This window comes from Vulpes vulpes, chromosome X, assembly GCF_048418805.1.
Source record: "Vulpes vulpes isolate BD-2025 chromosome X, VulVul3, whole genome shotgun sequence".
In the NCBI taxonomy this organism is placed as follows: domain Eukaryota; kingdom Metazoa; phylum Chordata; class Mammalia; order Carnivora; family Canidae; genus Vulpes; species Vulpes vulpes.
Genome location: NC_132796.1, coordinates 35970631 through 35993295, shown reverse-complemented (window position 1 = coordinate 35993295; position 22665 = coordinate 35970631). Strand labels below are relative to the sequence as shown.

Here is a 22665-nt window from a genome sequence, read left to right as displayed (position 1 = left end):
AAATGGTGCTAGGACAATTGGATATCCATGTGCAAAAAAGATATAAAAGGCCACATACTGGATGATTCCATTTATTTACAATATCTAGAATAGGTATTGATATCTGTAAATCCATAAAGACTCAAAGTACATTGGTGATTACCAGGTGCTGGGTGGTGACTGCTTAATGGTTATGGGGATTTGGGGAGGGGGTGATATTTTGGAACTTGATAGAAATGGTGGCTGCACAACATTGTGAATTACTGGGATCCCTGGGTGGCGCAGCAGTTTGGCGCCTGCCTTTGGCCCAGGGCGCAATCCTGGAGACCCGGGATCGAATCCCACGTCAGGCTCCCGGTGCATGGAGCCAGCTTCTCCCTCTGCCTATGTCTCTGCCTCTCTCTCTCTCACTGTGTGCCTATCATAAATAAATAAAAATTTTAAAAAAAATTGTGAATTACTGAATACTGCTGAATTTTACACTTTAAAATGGTTAATTTTACGTGAATTTCACATAGCCCACTTTTTTTTAATACCATGTGACAAAATACTCTTCTTACATACTGGTTTCTTCTTCAGTACACTTAAGGGATATGACACATTATTCCTGTAGTAACAGTGACTCACTGCACCACTCAGCTCACCCAAGGGACCACCCCTTCCATGGCCCCAATTATGCTAGAGGTTGGAGGGGCTTGTGTTTATTGAAAAAGACTCATGGTTGATTGTGATATGTCCCCCTTATTGAGAGTCATTACTCTTTTTTTTGCAAAATTTTTCTGCAAAATTCTATCATATATATCATTATTTAATCAGCTGTTGGACACGGAAATCACTTCCACTTTTCCACAGCCATAAATACTATTGTATTGTCTATTTTCATTAATAAACCTTTGTATTCCTATGATTATATTGTTAGGTTAAGTTTTGTGCTACTGGAATTGTTAGCATCAAAGTATATATGTGGGGACACCTGGGTGGCTTAGCGGTTGAACGTCTGCCTTTGGCTCAGGGTGTGATCCTGGAGTCCCGGAATTGAGTCTCACATCAGGCTCCCTACAAGGAGGGAGCCTCCTTCTCCCTCTATGTCTCTGCCTCTCTCTCTGTCTCTCATGAATAAATAAATAAAATCTTTAAAAAAAAAAGTATATGTGTGTATTGAAGACTTTTGATCTCTATAAATAACTTGTCCTCCAAAAAGCTTATACCTATTTGAATAAATTTTTATGTATTTTTGGTGAGTTTTACTTTTGAGGTTGAACCTTGTTCTCATTCTGAAAGTTTCGTGAAACTTTTTTTATGTCAGAATATAAAACATTACTTATTAAAAAAAAATAAAATAAAATAAAACATTACTTATTTAGTTGGCTGAAATTTCAAGATTATCACTCATTATTCATTATAGTAATATCGATACTCAATCAGAAAGTGTTTCTTTCCATATTTGTACATTCATTTTGGCATTTAACCTCTCAGTGGGCTACAGGAGATGATAAATCCCTAATGGGAAAATTATTTGGACAATTAGCATTAACATCATATTCAGACCTTTCACGTGTAGATTTAAAAAAGCTAATGAAACCCTGCATGTGATTGGATTATCACACACTTCTTTTTTTATTCTCTTTTGTTATTTTGTTTCACATCTGTAACAGTGGAAAATTTGCGTTTCTCATTTTGGTTACATTTCAGATGTTGAGTTTTCTTCCCTCTTTTTGTTTTACACTAATCTCTAGAATTTTAATACTTTCCTTTAAAAAAAATCCTCTTGACCATACTTTACTTTTTTTTTTTTTTTAATTAATTTTTATTGGTGTTCAATTTACCAACATACAGAAAAACACCCAGTGCTCATCCCGTCAAGTGTCCACCTCAGTGCCCGTCACCCATTCCCCTCCAACACCCGCCCTGCTCCCCCCTTCCACCACCCCTAGTTCGTTTCCCCGAGTTAGGAGTCTTTATGTTCTGTCTCCCTTCCTGATATTTCCCAACATTTCTTCTCCCTTCCTTTATATTCCCTTTCACTATTATTTATATTCCCCAAATGAATGAGAACATACACTGCTTGTCCTTCTCCGATTGACTTATTTCACTCAGCATAATACCCTCCAGTTCCATCCACGTTGAAGCTTGACCATACTTTAATAAACTCCATAGGCCTCAGTACAAGACTAGATACGAGAATCATATTTTCTCAAATTGAATATTAGGATGTATGAGACAGACTAGGATCTAAGCTGTCTAGAAAAATCTGTGCCCTGGAGTGTCTCTTAAGGAAGCATACCTGTACTGTAACCCTAGGTGCCATCTACTTAGAGTTACTGAGTAAAGGGTCAGGTTTGGGGGTGGGGGTTGCTAGAGGAGTGTCTGTCAGCATCTGAGGTTATCTAGGGAAGAGGCTCAGGAAAGTATCGGTTCTAGAAATCATCTCCTTTGCTTCATGAGTTCTTTCTTTTTTTTAAGATTTTATTTATTTATTCATAGAGTCACAGAGAGAGAGGCAGAGACACATGCAGAGGGAGAAGCAGGCACCATGCGGGGAGCCGGACATGGGACTCTATCCTCGGTCTCCAGGATCACGCCCTGGGCTGCAGGCGGCGCTAAACCGCTGCGCCACCGGAGCTGCCCTCATGAGTTCTTTCTACCTCTAGAAAGCAAATTTCCCTACAGTGAAGCATGTCAAAGAAATTTTGTAAAAAATAGGAGCAGTAGGGGCACCTGGGTGGCTCAGGTCATGACTTCAGGGTTGTAAAATTAGGCTTTACACCGGGCATGGAGCCTGCTTAAGATTCTCTCTCTCCTTCTGCCCCTCCACCCCAACCCCTGCTCATGTGCACATGTGTTCAAGTGCACACTCTCTCTCAAAAAAAAAGAAAGAAAGAAACAGAAGCAATATCCTCTATTTGGGTAAATTTATTACATTCAGTTCAGGAAATGGTGAGTTGAATCCATGTGATTGAATTTAGAGGATAAAACTTTATTCCCTACACTGTATATAGAGAAAGTGAGGGAAATTTCTGATAACTTCTACAATTCTCCTTTATTGATTTTGCAAATTGCAAAAGCATAGCCTGTATGCTTCTCTGAATTACCAGTTGGTCCCTCGAATTCCTGAACTTTGCAGACCTAGAAAAAGTTTGTTTAGGAATGCCTATTTCAGTATTTAACATTGCTGTACTATATACATGCAATAGTAAGCCATATGTGGCTATTTAAATTTAAATTTTAATTAATTAATATCAAAGTTTTAAGTTTCTCAGTTACACTAGCCACATATCAAGTGTTTAGTACCACATGTGGCTAATGGCTACTGTATTGAACAGTACAGGTATAGAACATTTCCATCATCACAGAAAGTTCTACTGTACAGCACCATCCAGAGTCTTGGCACCTTCAAGAGTAATGCTTACACCAAAACATCACCTTTGAGGGGTCAACCAGGAAGCTTTAATAGCTGTCTTTTGGCAGTCTTCCCCTTTCTATTAATTCAACAAGAACCAACTTTAAGGATTTATTGAGGACCTTTGTACCCTAATGAAAGACAGCATTTACATGCAGTCCTCTCCTGTAGTGAGAAGTGATACAGAAGCAGTAAGTTAGCCCAGCAGTTGTGAGTTCCAGCTACTCAAAGCATTAAGTCTGGTATCCAAAATGTACCAATGATTCTGAAAAGTGAAAATTGTTATTCTGGTATGAACAGTAAATAAATAATACTTGAAGTGATTTTGATCTTTCTCTTGATTTTACAAAGCAATTCTATTAATTCCTAATTCTGAAATATAGAATGTATCACTTCCTAAGTTCGGCAGTCTAGCTTTTGAAAGTTATTTTGTACCTTAAAAGACCATCTTTATAAAATACTTTTACATAGACCCAAAAAGATTCCTAAGATACCTATTCTGTGCAGTTGTTCTGAAATATAGTCCTACCTACTACACTTACAAGTCTCATCATTCACCTTCTTCAGAGAGAAGATAGCACAGCCTCCTTTAGTCAGGTATCCTGACTTAATGTTAGAAAATTCTTGGTTTAGACCTGCATTTCTGTTTTGTTTGAGTACCCTATCCATACAGACTGCTGACTAGACCAAATGATCATATTGCCTGTGACTATATGGAGAGAAGCTGGGAGCTCTGATGTAATCAATCATCTCACCTCATTATCATCGAGGACCTAATTCTTACATGTAATCAACCCGAATTCTTTAACATTTCTACCTTGAAATGATGTTCCAGCCTTCGGTCATTCTGTTCAACCTCAGCCTCTCCATGTTCTTCACCCTTTTGAGGGCTTTGAGTTCAGTGTTTTAAGCCCCAATAAGATGATCCTTTCTCAAATCTTTATGCAACACGAGTATTTATATAACTCTGTGATGGGTTTCACCCTCTCAGTATATTATAATATGACTGTGTGTTATTTTGTCACTTGGGTACAAAGCCAATTCTACATGTCATCACAAATCTTGTGTTTTGTATTTAGATTTTTTAAAAATATACCTCCCTGGGATGCCAGGGTGGCTCAGCGGTTGAGCGTCTGTCAACCTTTGGCTCAGGGCGTGATCCCAAAGTCCCGGGATCAAGTCCCACATCAGGCTTCCTGCAGCCTGCTTCTCCCTCTGCCTGTGTCTCTGCCTCTGTGTGTGTGTCTCTCATGAATAAATAAGTAAAAATATACCTCCCTGCTCTTGTGCTGATCAAACTTCATAATGCTTGTTTCTGGGCTGGGGTGGGGGGTGGGCACCAACAAGAGAGTATTGGCTTTTGGCTGTTGTTTTCAAGTCAGCAATTTGTATTTATTCTCCTGTTCCTTTCTTGATAACTCTGTTGCCTCCTTAAGTGCATTCAGGAGTTTAAGTTAGCAGAAGTCTGAGCTAACCATTTTCTTGTTTTCTACTTCCTTAAATGAGGCACAGAATCAAATAACTGGGAGCATTTTGATGTTTGACATATTAACAATAGTTAGGATTGAGTTGAGAATTTTATTACTTGTAGTTCTCTTTTTTTAAAAAAAAAGATTTATTATTAGAGAGAGAAAGCAGTGGGGAGGGGCAGAGGGAGAGGGAGTCTTAAGTAGATTCCACGCTAAGCGTGGAACTTGATGTGGGGCTCAATCCCACAACCGTGAGATCACAACCTGAGCCAAAACCAAGAGTCAGATGCTTAACCAACTGTACCACCCAGGCACCCCAGTTCTCTTTTTGTTTGAATTCAGAATTTGCCTAATTTGCTTTGTACAAAATTGTATCTTTAATGTCTGTTACAATAGTAGATTGTGAATAGTCTTCTTAACTCACAATTTTTATGTTTCAGAACATACTAAAGTATACCTTCTAAATTAAAGTAGGTAGAAAACTTCTGGTCAAGGATTTAATAAACTGGGGGGTATGAAGAACTATCTCTATATAAGATCTAGATTTGTGTTGTTGTACCCAACAGTCTCTTTCATAACAGTAGTATATGGTACAGAGGTTGGCACACTGTGGCCTGGGCACCAAATCAGGCCCATAGCCTATTTTTATATATAAAGCTTTATTGGGACATAGCAGTGTACATTCATGTACATTTTGTCTATGGCTGCTTTCATGCTACAGTGGCAGAGTTGAATAGTTGCAACAGAGACTATGTCCCCTGCAAGCCTCAAATATTTGCTATCTGGCCCTTTATAGAAAAAGATTTTTGACCCCTAGTATAGTAAAAACCCTTGAACTGGGAGAGTAGTCAGAGGACCTCAATGCTCTCTATGCTTGATTTTATCTCTTAAAAGTTGGCAGCAACCTTAACAGGTTGCTAAACCACTCTAGACCTCAGTTTCCTCACATGCAAAATGAGTCTTAGAATGAATCATCCCCTAAGGTTATGATTCTATAAATCTATAAACTGTTTTAGAACCATTTTGCTGTTTTACATAAGAGCTTTGCATTGAATATTCAAACTGCATGTAGTCACTGAGTTTAGAGAACTAAAGAAAACTGCTGACCATAAGACAGATAAATTAGGAACTTGCTACTATTGTTTTAAAAGAATTTACCTCTCTCAAGGCTCTTTTAAATAGTGCTTTCCTGGCATAAGTATTTCTAGATCTTTGATCAGAGTAGTAGCTAGAACAGGCCCTGAAACGTAAACCCAACATATTAAGAAATTCAGCTGAACTTTATTTGAAAATAAAAATAAAGCATCATTAAAATTTAGTTTCAGTGTGTGGGAAACTTTTGATATATAAAAATTACATTCCCACCCAGCTTTTAGGGAACATGTGTATATGTAAAATGAAATAAGCTTCTACTATAGAAAGAAGAACTTAACATTCATTGCTATTTTTTCATCATGGTAGGTGGCTATAAAATTCTGCGTAAGGACCTCTCATGCATTAACCCTAGACTTTCAGAAATCTAAGAAGTTGGGATACCTGGCTGGCTCAGTCGAAAGAACATGTGACTTTTAGTCTTGGGGTTGTGAATTCAAGTCCCATGTTGGAGGGGCACAGGTGGCTCAGTGGTTGAGGCCTGAGGCCTTTGGCTCAGGTTATGATCCCGAGGTCCTGGGATTGAGTCCTGCATCAGGCTTCCCGCAGGGAGCCTGCTTCTCCCTCTGCCTATGTCTCTGCCTCTCTCTCTGTGTCTCTCATGAATAAATAAATAAAATCTTTAAAAAAAAAAAAAAAAGGAAATCTAAAAAGTTGCCTGGAATAATATCACCAAGATCACTTCTCTGTTTTTTTGCCCTTCCCTTTCTGCATTCAGTTCAGTTCATTTCAATGTATATTTGTAGAAAGAAACCCTAGTATGCCCCCCCAAAAAAAATGAACCTTGTGGAAACATGTTTCTATTAACGTTTGTATATATTTAATAAACACCTAAATGCCTACACACATAAAAAATTTATCTTTCCCCTCTCCCTCTCTGAAAAGAAAGGAGGGAGGGTGCCACCTGGGTGGCTCAGTTGGTTAAGTATCTGACTCTTCATCTCTGCTCAGGTCATGATTTCACAGTTGTGAGACTGAGCCCTACTTGGGCTTTACACTAGATATGGAGCCTGCTTAAGATTCTCTCTGCCCCTCTCTCTCCCTTAAAAAAATGTTATTCTTTTCAGAAAAATCCACGAGTTCAATATTTAAAATTTAGACTTAGACTACTTAAGTGATTTGATACTTAAACTACCTAAATGAGCAATTCTACTTAGATCAGCAAAAGGCTGTACTCATGTTCTGGCTATATGTTAGTAAGCCTAGGGATGGTTTGCACTTACAAAATGCTTTATAGTTCGCAAAGCACTTTCGTATACATTATGACTTTCAGCAGTCCTATTAGGTATGTTATGTCAGTTTTAATATTTTCACATCACAGCTGAGAAAGACCTCAAAAGGTTAAATGTTCAATTCAAGTAATATCAGGCAGCAGGTAAATGGCAGCACCAAGGAACATACCCAGGTATTCTGACCCATGGCCAGCAGACTCACAGAATTGAACATTGTCACAAAATAACTTGTATTGCTCTTCTTGTTACTGAAACAGTGTTTGACATCTTTGCACCCAGCAGTCTGAAAGGGTGTCATGCACTCGATATGATAGTAATTCTCAGCTAGGAATCAGGGGAAGCTATGTGTGATGTTTTAAAGAATCACTTGTAGTTGGTTCTACTGTGCGGCCTGACTTGAGAATTACTGTACTATAGTAACACGTGGTCATTATTAACAGAAAGAGAGGGAGGAAAATGTTTAAAAAAGAAAAATGACTCATTCCTACTTCCAGAGATAATGCTGTTAACATCTTAGTATATGTTCAATCTTTTATATTTGTATTAATCTCTTTTTTTCCAAATATGAGATCATGCTATTGATTGCTTTAAAACCTTTTTTATGTCATTCACAAGCATCTTTCTGTTTTATTAGACATCCTTCAGCATCATTTCATAGTGACTGCAAAATATTCCATTTTGTGGTACATGATTGAGTTCAAGATATAAGTGGTTTCGTGTACTTTCCCAGTCCCCAACAGCATTCCACTTTTATATGCATATGTGATTAATTTGAAGGAATCCGAAATCATTTAAAAGCTACCCCTCTTCTAGCTTTCGTCTCCTATAGGTTTCGCTTTCTGAATACTCAAGTTTGTTGAACTTTTTTACATTTGTCTGTTTTAATATTTTTTCCGTCTTTTTGTTTTAGGGTGCAGTACTCGCAGCTGTGTCAAGTCACAAATTCAACTCATTCTATGGGGATCCCCCTGAAGAGTTGCCGGATTTCTCCGAAGACCCTACCTCCTCAGGTAATTGGACCGTTCGTTCATTTACCAGTGTGACTTATTTGGTGTCTACATCCTTTCTCTTCCATTGTGAATAAACTTGTCCTGTGAATCTAGTCAGTTCCCCCAAGGAATTCTAAGGAAGTTTCTCAGCAACCAAATCCCATCCACGTGTGTCTCGTTCCTTTTCATTTTTTACTACTGAAGTTGCCTTCCCCTTCTGCTCCAAAACCAACATTTTACTTTTTTCTTTTTACCTCAGAAATACTTCTTCCCCCTTCCCCACTCCAGAGCCAACATTGCACTTCATCTAGTCCAACATTGTGGTCAGTCTTTTGGGATCTTTCTGATTACCTTATGCCCCAACAAAAAATTTCTGATGTGAGATTTTCCCAATGTCAACCATAGCAGATCAGACTTTGGGACAATAGTGCTGTTAATTTTATCTTTCAATGTAAACTGTCTTGTGAGTTCTCTCTCAAAATAATTTACAAGCTCTTCTCTTTCTATAAAGTCTGTACCACATGTGTACAAGTCTTCAGGGGAGAACAACACAGAAGAGTTACTTATTTGGATGAAATGTATATAGGTACTCCTGAAAAAAAAAAAACCACCAGTGTTCACAAAATTGTTTTAAAGAATGCTCAGATTTCCAGTTTTTATAGGGAGGTATTCTCAAGGATCATTTAGTAAAAATACACAGTATCCCTTTATATGTCTATGTAAATGCATGTATGTATCTGTTATACTCTTTAAATTTCATTTACGTATGTATTTACATCTGAATCACATGTCCTCTGCCCTCAGCTTTTCTTCCTTCTCACACTAGAATCATTCTGTTTTTGCCATGTGGTCGACTTTGTGCTGTTGGTTTGATTTTTTTTTTTTTTTGTACTTTTGGGCTTGCTCATTCAGCATCCATGTTTTACCATCAGACTCAAGGCCCAGCCAGCGCCCTTCCTAAAGCATGAGTTGTTTGTCCTTCACTATTAGCAATACAGGAAGAATGGATGTGCTAATGCTTCTTTCCTGTTGGAACTACTAGCATTTGTCAGTGTTTGTGCTTCTTCCTTCCCTCTGTTTCTCCACTCATGTGCACAAACATTAACATACACAGTCTCTTACCAGTTGGTATGTGCTTATTACACCTTGTGGAAGAGGATCCAGTTTTCCTATTCCAGCAGCTATGTAGTTCAGCATTTTGACCTTTACCAACTGGGATGTGAATCTTCCTCTTTTGAGTGAAGGTGATTTCCAAAAACATTCAGAAATGGAAATCTTAGAAGAGAGACTCTGAAGAGAAGGTCTTGCTGGTTTTCTCTTGCACTGACTTTGTGATTATCCAGAGCCCTTACCACATGAAAAGCAAAGTGGTAGTTGTGTTTATAGGTATGTTCCCCCATGCTCCCTGTTGTTTCATGTCTGTCTTTTTCTCTTCCAGTCCATTTTGTTCCCTCCAGCTGCAGCATTTGGGTTGGTGTTAGCTCAGACCTCTCTCTTCTTTCCTCATGCTCCGTTTACAGTAGACCCACCTGGGGGGAGTGGTTTTATGTTGTACTGTTGACTATATGATATAGCCACAAATTTGGAATATATTGAGAGATTTTAGATCAAGATCTAATACCATTTTCATCCTTAGAATCGGAACTGGAGAGCCTTATGGTCCTTGCAATAGCTTCACAGATCTAATCGTTAGTGTTAACCCCTTAAGATCTAATACCATTTTCATCCTTAGAATCGGAACTGGAGAGCCTTATGGTCCTTGCAATAGCTTCACAGATCTAATCGTTAGTGTTAACCCCTTAGTGTTAACCCCTTAACCCCTCAGCCTAGCAAGAGTTTAATGCGCTCCTCACTATTCCCTTCTGTTAAAGAGGCAGATTTTTCTTTTAAGGAAAGGAACTGTCTACAGTTAGAGACATGCTTATTTTCTGTTAGATACATTTTTATTGCCCAGTTTTTTGTTTTCAGTACAATCTATCAATGGTATAGTTGAAATAGTTTCTCATTACAGCATTTGCTTTTTAAACAAAAAAGAAATCTCCCACACTGTCTTGTGGGTAGCCTGCAAGCTTTCAAATTAGTTGTTCACAATTTCACATTCCTTTTTGCTTCCCTTTCCTGTAGTCACACCTTCTTTTTCCTAAACTTCTGGATCTTAATGATCTTGTAAGCAGTCTATATCTTCCATTTGACATGCAAATGTCTGTCTCTAAAATATTTTAAATAGCAGGCTGCTAGGAATAAAAGACAAAAGAACCATTATGCAGTGTATGTGTCTGATCACCTCCCCTAAGTGAAAAGGAGATTTTTTTTATGTATTTAGAAATCAAAGACAAAGGAACATTTCAAAGAAAATTCTAATATTTTTGTAACTTTCACACAGCTATCAAGAATTATTCATATGTCCCTAAAATTAATTTTTACTACTAAATCATTTAAAGGGAGGCATTGTACTGTTTTATCGCCTTATTTATGAAATAGCTCTCTACCAGCAAACTTCCTTTTCTGCAACCAACAGTTGGTTGTCTGCTTGGTTGCAGAAAGCCTATTATATGTTTTGTCTGGACTCACATAAGTGCTGTACACTTTCATAAATTAACACATCTATATTTTCATTTCATCTTTTTTAATGTTTCTATTTTCAAGCCTAAATTCTTGTCCATTTAATTCTAACCCTTAAATTCTGCTTCATTTATTTTAAGTTCTAACATAACCTTTCCACTCTCTTTCTGTTTAAATCGCATGGGTTTGTTTTACAGTACAAAACACAAAGCACCTTTCAGCATTACCTGAAAGTTCTTGCAAGCCCATGGGAAAAAAAAAGAGAAAAATGATCAGCAAGCATGTGTTTGTAGGGTGGGAGTGAGGGAGCAGGGAAAGAGGGGTTAGAGAATAGTGTAAGGTCACCAGCTGTTGTTTCTTGAGAAGTCAGTTTTTCATCTTTAGATAATGCCTGTTCTATTCTTTCTATGAAATAATGATAAGTAGGTAGTTTTCTTTAATGACCTTGCTTGACAAAATTAAAATCCTGCCCCCAAAATTCTATTTAAAACCACAATTTAAAAACAAACTTGAATCAATACATTTGCCAATCTGTCATCTAAAGAGTAACATGTTTGGGTATGCTATTTACATTGTAAAACAATTTTATATAAAAGATTATTTTTTCTGTTTTATCAAACTTAGTCCATTATACATACATTCACTAGAATTTGTCGAGTTTAATTGTATGATGAACCACGTATCATTCTTTTGTTACTTAGTAATCCAAAGTAGAAATATTCTTTTGTCATATTTCAAATCAAATAAATTGGAATCTGAACCCAGGGTTTTAAGGGCTGAAATCCTTAACAGTCCCAGGGAATGTGCTCATGGAACATGAGGATTCACCTTGGACTCAGCTCAGGGACCGTGCTTCTTGTGGCTCATCTATTGGGCCCAGCTTGATAACCTGCTTGCTCTAAAATCATACTGTTTGTTGTTTGTCCATATGCTGCCTTCCTACTAGGACTTCTAGCAGCAGAAAGTAGGTATCCCTTTGTTTTCCTCTAAGCTTTATCTTTTATGCAAAAGTGTTTGGCTTTGCATGATTCATAAGCAGCTTGACCTTTTCCTTGGCTGTTTGTGTTTAGATGTTCGATTATGAATTTTAACACTGCCTGACCATAAAGTTAAAACGTGGGTGTGTTGATTTCCTGAGGCGTTGTCCTACAAATACTACTGACTTCTCATTTTCCTCAGAGGGAGATAGGCAGTGTTAAAATTTCAACTGCACTTAATATTATCTCACATCTGAATTTCAAGCACAAATACATTAATTTGGGGGAAAGGGTAACATTTTGTTTTATAGCTCGCTTTCAAGAAAACTTTCAGGGTAAGTGAATTTTCCTTTGATGATTACATAATCTATAAGCAGGTTTTATTACTCCCTATTACTGACTGAATTTTTAATTAATCTGGAGCTGTGAAATAAACTCCTGAATTCATGTGTCTCAGCAACTTTTACCGTCAGACCATTTATAAAGAAAAATACAATTGCTAGATTTTAATTACAAAAGGACATGATTTGATTATGTGACATTAAAGTAAAAAGTATGTAAAAGATTAGATACACACAAATGAGTACAAGTAAAACTAACGCAATCTGAACAAGATGGATGGATTGTATCAATGTCAGTATTCTGTGCATGATATTATACTGTAGTTCTGTACAATGTTACCAATGGGGAAACTGAGCAAAGTATACAAGGAATCTCTGTATTATTTCTTACAATTGCATATGAATCTACAATTATTTCAACAATTTCAATTAAGACAGTAGAATAAATCTTTCGCTCTGCATTGTGCTTACTGGGGGGAAGTATATAAGAGACAATGAAAAATAAGAAAATCTGGATGCTAATAATTGATTACATTGTCACATTCTCTTGCATTTTTTACTTATAACTCCAACTGTAGCTGATTTAATATGAACATTATACAGTATATTTGTTAACTGTCTTTTGCTGTGTATTGAATTACTTCAAAGCAGTATTCATCCTCTCAGTTTCTGTGGGTCAGGAATCTGGGTGTGGTTTAGCTGTGTGCCTCTAGCTTCAGATCTCCCATGAGACTACAGTCAAGCAATCATCTGGGGCTGCAGTCTTATCTGAAGGCCCAACTGTGTGGGGGTGGGAGGTGGGGAGGAATCCTCTTTCTTTTTTTTTTTTTTTAAAGAATTTTATTTTATTTTATTTATGATAGTCACAGAGAGAGAGAGAGACAGGCAGAGACACAGGCAGAGGGAGGAGAAGCAGGCTCCATGCACCAGGAGCCCGACGTGGGATTCGATCCCGGGTCTCCAGGATCGCGCCCTGGGCCAAAGGAAGGCGCCAAACCGCTGCGCCACCCAGGGATCCCAAGGAATCCTCTTTCAAATTCATTGTCATGGTTGTTGACAGGCTTCAGGTCCTTACTAGCTATTGAGCCTCTCCATAGAGCTGCTAATGACATAGAAGTTTGTTTCCCCCAGTTTAAATGATCAAAGAGGAAGGGCAAAAGTAAGAGTGCCCAACATAAGAGCCATTTTATAACCTCATCTTGGGAGTGACATCCTATCATTTCTCCCCTATTCTCTTCAGTACAAGTGAGTTAATAAGTCCAGGCCACCCTCTAGGAAAGGGATTTAATTATACAAGAGTGTAAATACCAGGAGACAAGGGTCTTGGAGGCCATCATAGAGGCTGTCCAGCACAAGTTAATGACATTAAAATATGAGACACTTCTCATTTGTACGTGCTTTTGTTTCTCCAGATTTAGCACACTTCTTTTTTTTTTTTAAGTAGACCTATCATGTCATTTGGAAATGAAAGCATCTTAGAGGTATTAAGTAATGTTTTTCTTTAGTTGTAAAGTTTTATATGAATGGGCACTTAACCAGGAGAATGTTAAAGTACTTTGACAAATTTGTGCCCAACGATGCTGCTGTTTGAAAACAGACCATTTTAACAAGCATAATGACATTAGAATTACAGCATATGTACTCTGACAGAATCCATTTGCAGAGTTTATTACTTCTTTTAACCAATACTGAATTTTGAGGTGTCTGCATGATATACATGAAGAATCTAAAGGATTTATCACCATGTGTGAGTTTTCATAGCTTTAATTGGATATAGCACAAATGCTTAAGTCCAAAATACAATTTCCATTACAGAATTCACTATTGCTTATAACTTGATTGTTAACCAGCATTTCTTTGTACAGTGGGAATAGAAGCTGTTGTACAGCAAGTAGGGGGAAGGGGAAACATTTGACTGCAAAAGTACAAGAGGGGAACTTTTTTTGAGAGATGAAAATGTACATTTAGATTGGTGAATTTTAATTTAATAAATTATATTTTAGTAAGCAGATTTTTTTAAACACTGTGCTTACAGGGGGGCTTTGAGTGGATGATATGAATGTGTGTGTAATGGATTCAGTGTTGTATAAATGGGATTGCTAATACAACAGGAAAGAAGCTATCACTAACTCTTTAGAAAAAAAGCTTAACTAGACTCAGATGCTGAATTTGCTCAGTGATACTGGGTTTTATAGCTATACATATAATTTTTTAAATACACACAGATTTTTGTTACTGAAATAACTGCATATATGTGTGTATACAGTTATCAGATGTATGTAGTATATATATTTATCAAAATTCTTTAAGATTTGTATATTTCACTCTTTGTAAATTTTACCTGAGACCGAAAAAGAAGTATTAAAATCTATGCTAAAGTGTTAAGGAGTGCAGTGTAGCAATGTTGACCACTCTGCTGCTCATTTTGAAATGAATGAAAAATAACATGAATTGATGGGTAGATGTGTAATAAAGTAAATATCACAAGTTGCTGACAATTATGGAATCTAGGTGATGAAGTACAATTCTTTGAACTTACTATATGTTTGAAATTTTTCATAGTAAAACATAGGGAGAAATAGTTAAAGACAGAGTCAGGCCACTTCAAGACTGAGAATTTTTAGCATAGACATGCTATTTATTTTTCTGTTTTCCTTTCAGGTTATTTCTACTCAGTCAACTTTTTTTATGAGACTTTTCTACTCTTGTAATGAAATTCTTCTGGACTCAAAAGTTTTCGTTGACCTTAAAAGCACATTCCTCTTTAAAGAAGTAGACTCAGAAAGCATTTTTAAAACAGACAAGTTTATGCTTTTTGATTATTATTTCATAATAGTAGAAAAAAACTTTTGAGAAACTTGTTTGTATGGTGAGATTGTTAGAAAAAGCAGAAATGTTCACAGTTAAAGTATATGATTATCAACCTAATTTTTAGATACAAACCTAATTGCCAAATGAATTGTGCAGAGATTAAAATAAAATACTATCCTGAAGGTAGGACTTGGTTACTTTCTAATAAGTTTATCATTGTAAAAGTTTGGACGAAGGCCTATGAAAATAAACCTTATATGGGAAATAAAATTGAGATTAAAGAGAGGATAGAAATTGGATATCTTCTCATTACCAAATGCAAATTATTCAGATGTGTTGCTGAGGGTGAAACATGGTTTAAGGAGGAGCCAGTCTATAGTAGAAGGACTCAGTGTTACAGACTTGACTCTGGGGACTTGCTCTTCTGCTCACTGCTGCAGTCCCAGGGTCATTTGACCCGGTTGAGCCTACAACTTTCCAAGTATAAAAACACATGCCTACAGGACAAGGTTTTTGTGGAATTACATAAGGTAATGAGTGTAAAAGCACTTTGGAAGTTATAAACCATTATATAAATATAAGTATCAAAATAATTTTATTATGACTTTAAGGAATCAGCACTGTAAAATAAGCTGTTTTCTGTGGTTAAGTATTACATTATAATTCTTCAGAATTTACTCAGAAAAAATTTGTTTTAATCAAACACATTTCATTGTGTCTTTTTTGCACAAAGCCCTCTAACAAAATGCAGCCTGGAATACAAAAGTGAGTAAAATACCTACAGTCCTGCCCTTAAACAGATTGCCCTCCAAGGTGAACTCACATGCTATTTATTTATTAATTGATTGATTGATTATTTTTATTCAAGGCAGTTACAACTTTATTCAAAGGCTTTATAGGAAAAAAACTCTTTTCAGTTTTTGAGAAAAGTGAATAGTTCTTTCAGATATGACAGTATTAATCCACAAAATAAAGAGTAATAGTTAAGAGCTTCTGTGTGTATGTGTATGCGTGTGTACATACACTGTGCTGTGTTATGTCATGTTGTCTTCATTATTACTACAGCCTCAGTATTTAAAACAAATAGCAATGGAAGAGGCCCAGAAGTGTCTTTGTGTACATTTATATTTTATAATGAATGGGAAAATGGTAGGACTTTTAGATGGGCATGGCACTGAACTGCAGGAATCAATTATATAGATATATCAGACAAAGAATGTGGTTCTGCTGGTCATACCCAAAGAAAGAAAGAACAGAACTAGAAGTGGGAATGGGGAGTGGTCAATGGAAGGTGTTAAAATGATCAAGGGTAAAGAAAGATTTTGAGGTTAGACCAAAACTATGTATTTATTCAATGTAAAAGATAAAGGAGAAATGGAATAAAAACTGTAATTTTCCTACCTAATTTCAGAAATGTAAAATTTGTGGCACTTTTCAGAAACTGAAATAGGCAGCCTGAGGACAGCTATGGATATGCTTCCCTTCATGATTGAAAACCCACCAAGTTAACCACATTTGGGTACAAGATAAGACTATAAATCAGTTCAGAAAAGGTAACAAGGTAAATAGACCTGTTGACCTGATGGGTCTTGCATGCTGGAAACACAGGCTAGCAGATGCCTTTGTACTTTCCAGCAAGCCATCCACTGCATCTGTCAGAGCAGATTAGACCCCACGTGGAAGTGTTGAATGTATCATTTACATCAGGGTATAATATGCCTGCTTAACATATTAGCCTGAGATCCCCTTCCTCAAGGTCAGGAATCATACCTGTTTTCTCAGAAGCCCCTGCCTAGCACCTAGCAAAAAGCAAGAATGTTCAATAAATATTTTGGTTGTTGTCTGACCTAATGGGGAGTCAGGTTCTTTTCTAACCTCCATATCCATGTGTAAACCACATGTCGCTTCTTGCTGATGTTTCTCCTATGTTTCTTAGTACAGCCAAATCATGTAGTAAGGCAAAGCATAGACTTCAGAGCCAGACACACTGGGGTTGAGTCTTGGCTCTACCACTTCTGGCTATGACCTTCCTTGACTTCTCTGAACCACAGTTCCCTATCTAGAAGGGTGTGATAGTGTATCTGCCTTACTGCATTGTCTTGAGGATGTGCATGGCCCATAATAAACACTCAGGAATTGGGACCCCATGTTAGTATTATTATGTTTCTTTAGAACTTAATTAATTCAATACATAGTTTGTGGGTGTTCTAAAATGAATCAAATATGGACATGCCTTAAGGACCTCACAGCACAGAAGAGTGAACAAGTACACATGTAGGGTAACCTGTGGAGTATGCTGAGGGTACAGGAATTATGTGGAGCTCTGGGAGTTCACAGACCAACAAGTGAAACAGCCCTGGTCTGGTACAGCCAGAATTGTTTCTCAGTGGTTAGACTTGCCATCTTGGTATTCACTAGATACAAGATGGTTTTATTTTCATCTTTCATAAACTGCCCTCTAGATTATGTATCTGCATAAGCCATGCTGGTAGAGATGGTAGAAACAAGATAAGATTCCACTAAGATAACTGAATGAAAATGATAATTAGGTTTCTGTGGTATCAGTTGAATTTTTTTAACATACAAAAAACATTTCATTGATATTTCTGTAGTTTTCTGATATTGTAGTTTTGTAAGTCCAGAAGTTGAGAACTGGCTTTAGTAACTTTATAAACCTGCTATCCTTTAACTCTGCTGTTGAGGATGTGCTGGGGCCAGGGGTTCAGTGAGACATTTGGAACTAATTTCTTCACATCTCTTCTTTTACAAGGCTTTCAGTAAGGGATGATGAGAGAGCTGACTTTGAACTAATTTCCAGGTTTTTTTCCAACTCAGAACAAAGTAAAAGTCACGAGAAGAGCAGGCAGAGGGAAATGGGTTTGGTTAATACCTTTTCAGGAACAGCAAGGGAAAGGAGGACTGACTTCTGCCTTATACCTTTTTTGTTAATCCTACTTAGTATTCACTTAATATTTTCAGTGAAAGAATACCAAAAGACTGGTGGGCATAATTCAAACTTTGTAAGTATCCCCAGTCCCTTCAACAGATGAATGGTCAAACTTTGGTACATCCATGCAATGGAATACTACCCAACAATAAAAAGGATTAAACCATTGATACACACAACAATCTGGATGACTCTCCAGAGTTATGCTGTGTTAAAAAAGCCAATCACAAAAGATTACATACTGGATGGTTTCATTAGTATAGCATCCTTGAAATGACAGACTTCTAGAAATGGAGAACAGATTAGTAGTTGCTAGGGGTTAGGAGGGGATAGGGTAGGAGGAAATGAGGATGACTATAGAAGGGCCAAATGGGGGATCCTTGTGCTGATGGAAATATTCTGTAGCTTGCCTGTGTCAATGTCAGTATCCCAGTTGTGACATCACATCAGTTTTGCAAGATGTTGCCATTGAAGGGAACTGGGTAAAGGGTACATGAGATCTCTCTGTATTATTTCTTACAACTGCTTGCAAATCTACAATTATCTCCAGAAATCAAATTTGTAATAAAAAAAATAGCCACAGTACTATTTCCATGTGGATAACCACTTGATTTGTGCCTTACACCGGGAATCATTAACATATTTAAACTTTACTGCAAAAAGCAGTTGCTTATATAGCAACTTTTTTTCTATTGTAGAAAACTTGGAACATACAGACAAGAACAGAATGAAGTATAAATAGGAAAGTAAAGATCACTGCTGTTATGCTTTTGAAGTATTTCATTCTGTTTTTCTTCTGAGTTTGTATATGTATTTTTCTACAGTCGTAATTGGGAATATACAGTTCATATGGTTTTACATTCTGCTTTCTTGAATTTTATATCATGAAGATATCTTTATGTCATTAAAATTCTTCAGAAGTAATTTCCAATTGGCTATACATTCCATGATATGGCTGTTCTGTACTTTATTTAATCTTTCTCTAATTATTTGTTATTTTCCCTCATTTTATATGATAAATATCCTCATACATAAATCTTTTTTTGCATTTCCTATTTTTTCCTTAACGTAGGTTTTTGTAAATGAAATTACTGAATCAAAGTACAGGAGCATCTTTAAGGCTCTTTGATACATGTTACCAGATTGCGTTCTGGGAAAGTGATACTCATTTACATTCTCACCAGTAAGTGCATGCAATTGGATGAGGTCCAAGACCAGAAGTAATTAGAAACAGCGTAGAGTTCCAGAACAGAAAGATTCAAGATTTTTATCATTATCTAAAGCAGGATTTCTGAACCTCAGCACTATTAACATTTTGAGCTGCATAATTTTTTCTTTTAAAAGGCTGTCCTGAGCATTGTAGGATGTTTAATAGCATCCCAGGCCTTCCACACTAGATGATAATAATACAAACCATCACACCACAACCACCAACAGAAATGTCTCCAGACTGCCAGATGTCCCCTTAGGGGGCAGAATCACCACTGGTTGAAAACTACTGATCCAAGACTTAAATGTACAGTGAGGCATTTACTGTTAGCATTTCACAAACACTAGTGTTCTGAAGCCTAGCCTCTTTGGATTCTTTAGAGTATATATGTGAACATTGTCTGCAAAGTAAAATAGGCTAATCATTTCTTTACAGATGTGTAAGTGACTTTATTACTCCCCAGTATAAAGCTTGCCTTACTGATACCTCTCTGGATTCCTGGTTAAAAGACAAAATTTAAAGAAAGTGATTGCACTACCATTTCCTTTGCCCTGCAAAAATTATTTGCCCTAATATTTAATATGGTATTTGAAAGTGTCAATATGCTCAGCCTGTGTCTTTGTCTTTGAATAAATAGGACCCAACAGGTTGAGAACAATTTGATTCTCGACTTTGTAAAGGAAGGAGATTGAGTGCATTGGAATTTTTACTGACTTAAGTTTGAGCCTTAAAAATCCTAAGAAACTGGAACACCTGAATGGCCTAGTCGATTAAGTGTCTGACTCTTGATCTCAGCTCAGGTCTTAATCTCAGGGTCATGACTTCAAGACCTGCATTGGGCTCCATGCTGGATGTGGAGCCTACTTGGCGGGGGGGGATCCTAAGAAGCCTACTTTCCTCAGCAGGAGCACCCATTCTTCGAAGGTTTGGCCCTCAGATCTACAGCTGGCTTTACCTTTAGTTCTTGGTGAAATACACCTGTATGAAAGGCTCACCTGTGTTATTTCTGTAGTATTTTAAAACATCATGGGGTCATGGAAACGACACACTCTTCCTGATGTATAACTTGTTGCACAAGTAGCTTGATTATAGTTGATGAATTTCCTTAATTCAAGTAAGACCAGCTTGAATGTACTTTGAAACATGAGAAGCACACAAATACATTGTCACAAACAGAAACTAAAAATACTGTCATTAAAGTAATATGAAATTCACTTAAGTCTATCCAGTAAAGACATGAACCTTTGAAGTTCTGTTTGTCGGTCCATTGTTCTGAAGTGCAAGACTGAGGTTAGTTTGACATTGACTTTTTCTGTACTGGCTGTTTCTTTTCTGTTTGTTCCCCTTAGGAGCAGTCTCACAGGTGCTGGACAGCCTGGAAGAAATTCACGCACTTACAGACTGCAGTGAAAAGGACTTAGATTTTCTACACAGTGTTTTCCAGGATCAGCATCTCCACACACTACTAGATGTAAGTCTATCAGTCTGGGTTTTTTTAAATTTATTTATTTTTAGCAAATTGAATATTTAGTTTACCTTTTTTACTTCACATGAGTTTCCAGACATCCATCATAACAGTCTGCTAACAGTCTCAAGTCTGAGATATGTAGGAAATCATCCATTATAGATTCATAACTGAAATAAAGTATATATAGCACAAATGCAATACAACATAGCAAGTCACCATAAAAAGAATTATGTATGTATCTCTGTGTATGTGTTTCTATTAGAAAATCCAGCTGTGATTACTTTTTATTGCTCTAACCATGTTTTAAAACACCGTACCTGAAGCATGAGTATCAGAGAGAGAAAAGCAAATAAGATACTGTGCAATGAACACATTTCATAGTTAACAATGCTGGTTTTCATAGACTCAGTCTTCTTAAATATAAGAATATGTGCCATCATTAAATATGACAGACTCTACTGACAGCAGTTTGAGATACAAAGAAAAATCAGAAGCTAAGATTCACATCTGCCATTATTTCAGTCATATTTTAAGTAAAATACCTTTCTTAGGTAACTTGGTTGACTTGAGCAGTGAAAATTTTCTTAGTACGTAGTAGTCTGCTAGTATATGTTAGTCTTTTTACAAGAAAACCATCCCTTTATAAGAGAATGTTATTTGTGTTGAGGTACCTAGGACTTTTTGGTGGTAACTCTCATAAATCCACCATAGGACACAAATTACACTAAAGCAATGTTCCCCAGAATGTATTCTGGGGAACATTGCTCTGGGAGATAGTGACCGGCATTGCCATGGAGGAGGAAGGGAGTAGATCCTAAATGTATGGGTTAAATTACTTACTGACTAAATCAGTTAGGAAGATGCTACATTCTTTATTCTTCTATACAGATTTACAGTGGATATTAGCATATTACCAACTCTGAGATATCCCATAGCAAAGAAACTGGATTGACTTTGATAGCATTTCTCAAACTCTAGGCACAGAACTTTATTCATAGTCCTCGCATGTTGGTGAGGACCAGTTTGGGAAAAGCTAAATTAAGAGCATTGCATTACGTTTCAACTTCACACTATGCAATTGTAGGTAACCTACAGTTGCCTCTTTCCAGAAATATAATCAAATCAAATTACTTATCAAATATTAAAAATTAGTTTGGCTTTTTTTATAGTGTCTGTATTAATCAGGCCTGACCAACTACTATAGCATTATATGCTATAAATCCTAAAATTTGAGTGACTTAAAAGAATAAACATTTGTTTCCTCTTCACATCACAGTCCTGTAGATTGGAGTGGGGGTGGGGGTGGGATGGTTCTTCCACACAGTCATTCAGGGATCCAGGCCTCTTCCACTGGGTGGTTCTGCCATCTCCCAGGGTTTTGGAATCTTCCACTGCATCATTTGTACCCAGCAGCAGATGAACAAAATGGAGAATTTCGCAGAGCCATGGTTGGAAATAGACTATATCACTTTTGCCCGTATTTCAATGGCAAGTACTAGTTACATGCCTACCTAGCTGCAAGAGAGCTAGGAAATGTAGTTTTAAAATGTGCTAAATGAAATAAGCCAGACAGGGAAATATCAGTGCTGCATGATATCACTTACATGCAGATTCTTTAAAAAAAAAAAAAAAAAAAGTCAATCTCCTAGAAACCGTAGAATCATGGTTACCCTAGGCTAGAGGTATGGGAAAGGAGGAGAGGTTGGTAAAAGGGTATACAGGCTTTCACTTATATGCTGAGTAAGGTTTGAGGGTCTAATATATAACATGACTATAGTTGATAATACTGTATTATATAATGAAGTCTGCTAAGACAGTAAGTGTTGTCATGGAGTGCCTGGGTGGCTCAGTCTGTTGGGCATCCAACTCTTGGTTTCATCTCAGGTCATGATCTCAGGATAATGAGATCAAGCCCTGTGTCGGGCTCCATGCTAGGTATGGAGTCTGCTTAAGATTCTCTCTCCTCCCTCTCTCTCTGCCACCCCATACATGCACACATGCTCTCTCTCTCTCTCTCTCTCTCTCACTCTCTCTCTTTCAAAAAAAAAGGAGAAAAGGAACTTAAGTGTTCTTACCAAAAAAAAGTTAAATATATGAGGTGAAGAATGTGTCAATAAACTTGTTTGTG

At 37.0% G+C, this 22665-nt stretch overlaps 1 protein-coding gene across 21 annotated transcripts in view; it reads left to right on the top strand.

Moving 5' to 3' along the window:
• The window catches only part of CASK (calcium/calmodulin dependent serine protein kinase), a 351423-nt gene that overhangs the window by 244381 nt on the left and 84377 nt on the right, over positions 1 to 22665 (top strand). For 12 of the 21 annotated variants that reach the window (XM_072743844.1, XM_072743842.1, XM_072743839.1 and 9 more), the window contains exons 10-12: positions 8143 to 8242; positions 11730 to 11747; positions 20419 to 20540. In XM_072743844.1, the coding sequence (XP_072599945.1) occupies positions 8143 to 8242; positions 11730 to 11747; positions 20419 to 20540 (240 nt within the window). The remainder of the gene's footprint in view (positions 1 to 8142; positions 8243 to 11729; positions 11748 to 20418; positions 20541 to 22665) is intronic. The other 9 variants (XM_072743849.1, XM_072743848.1, XM_072743845.1 and 6 more) reach the window with 1 other exon arrangement.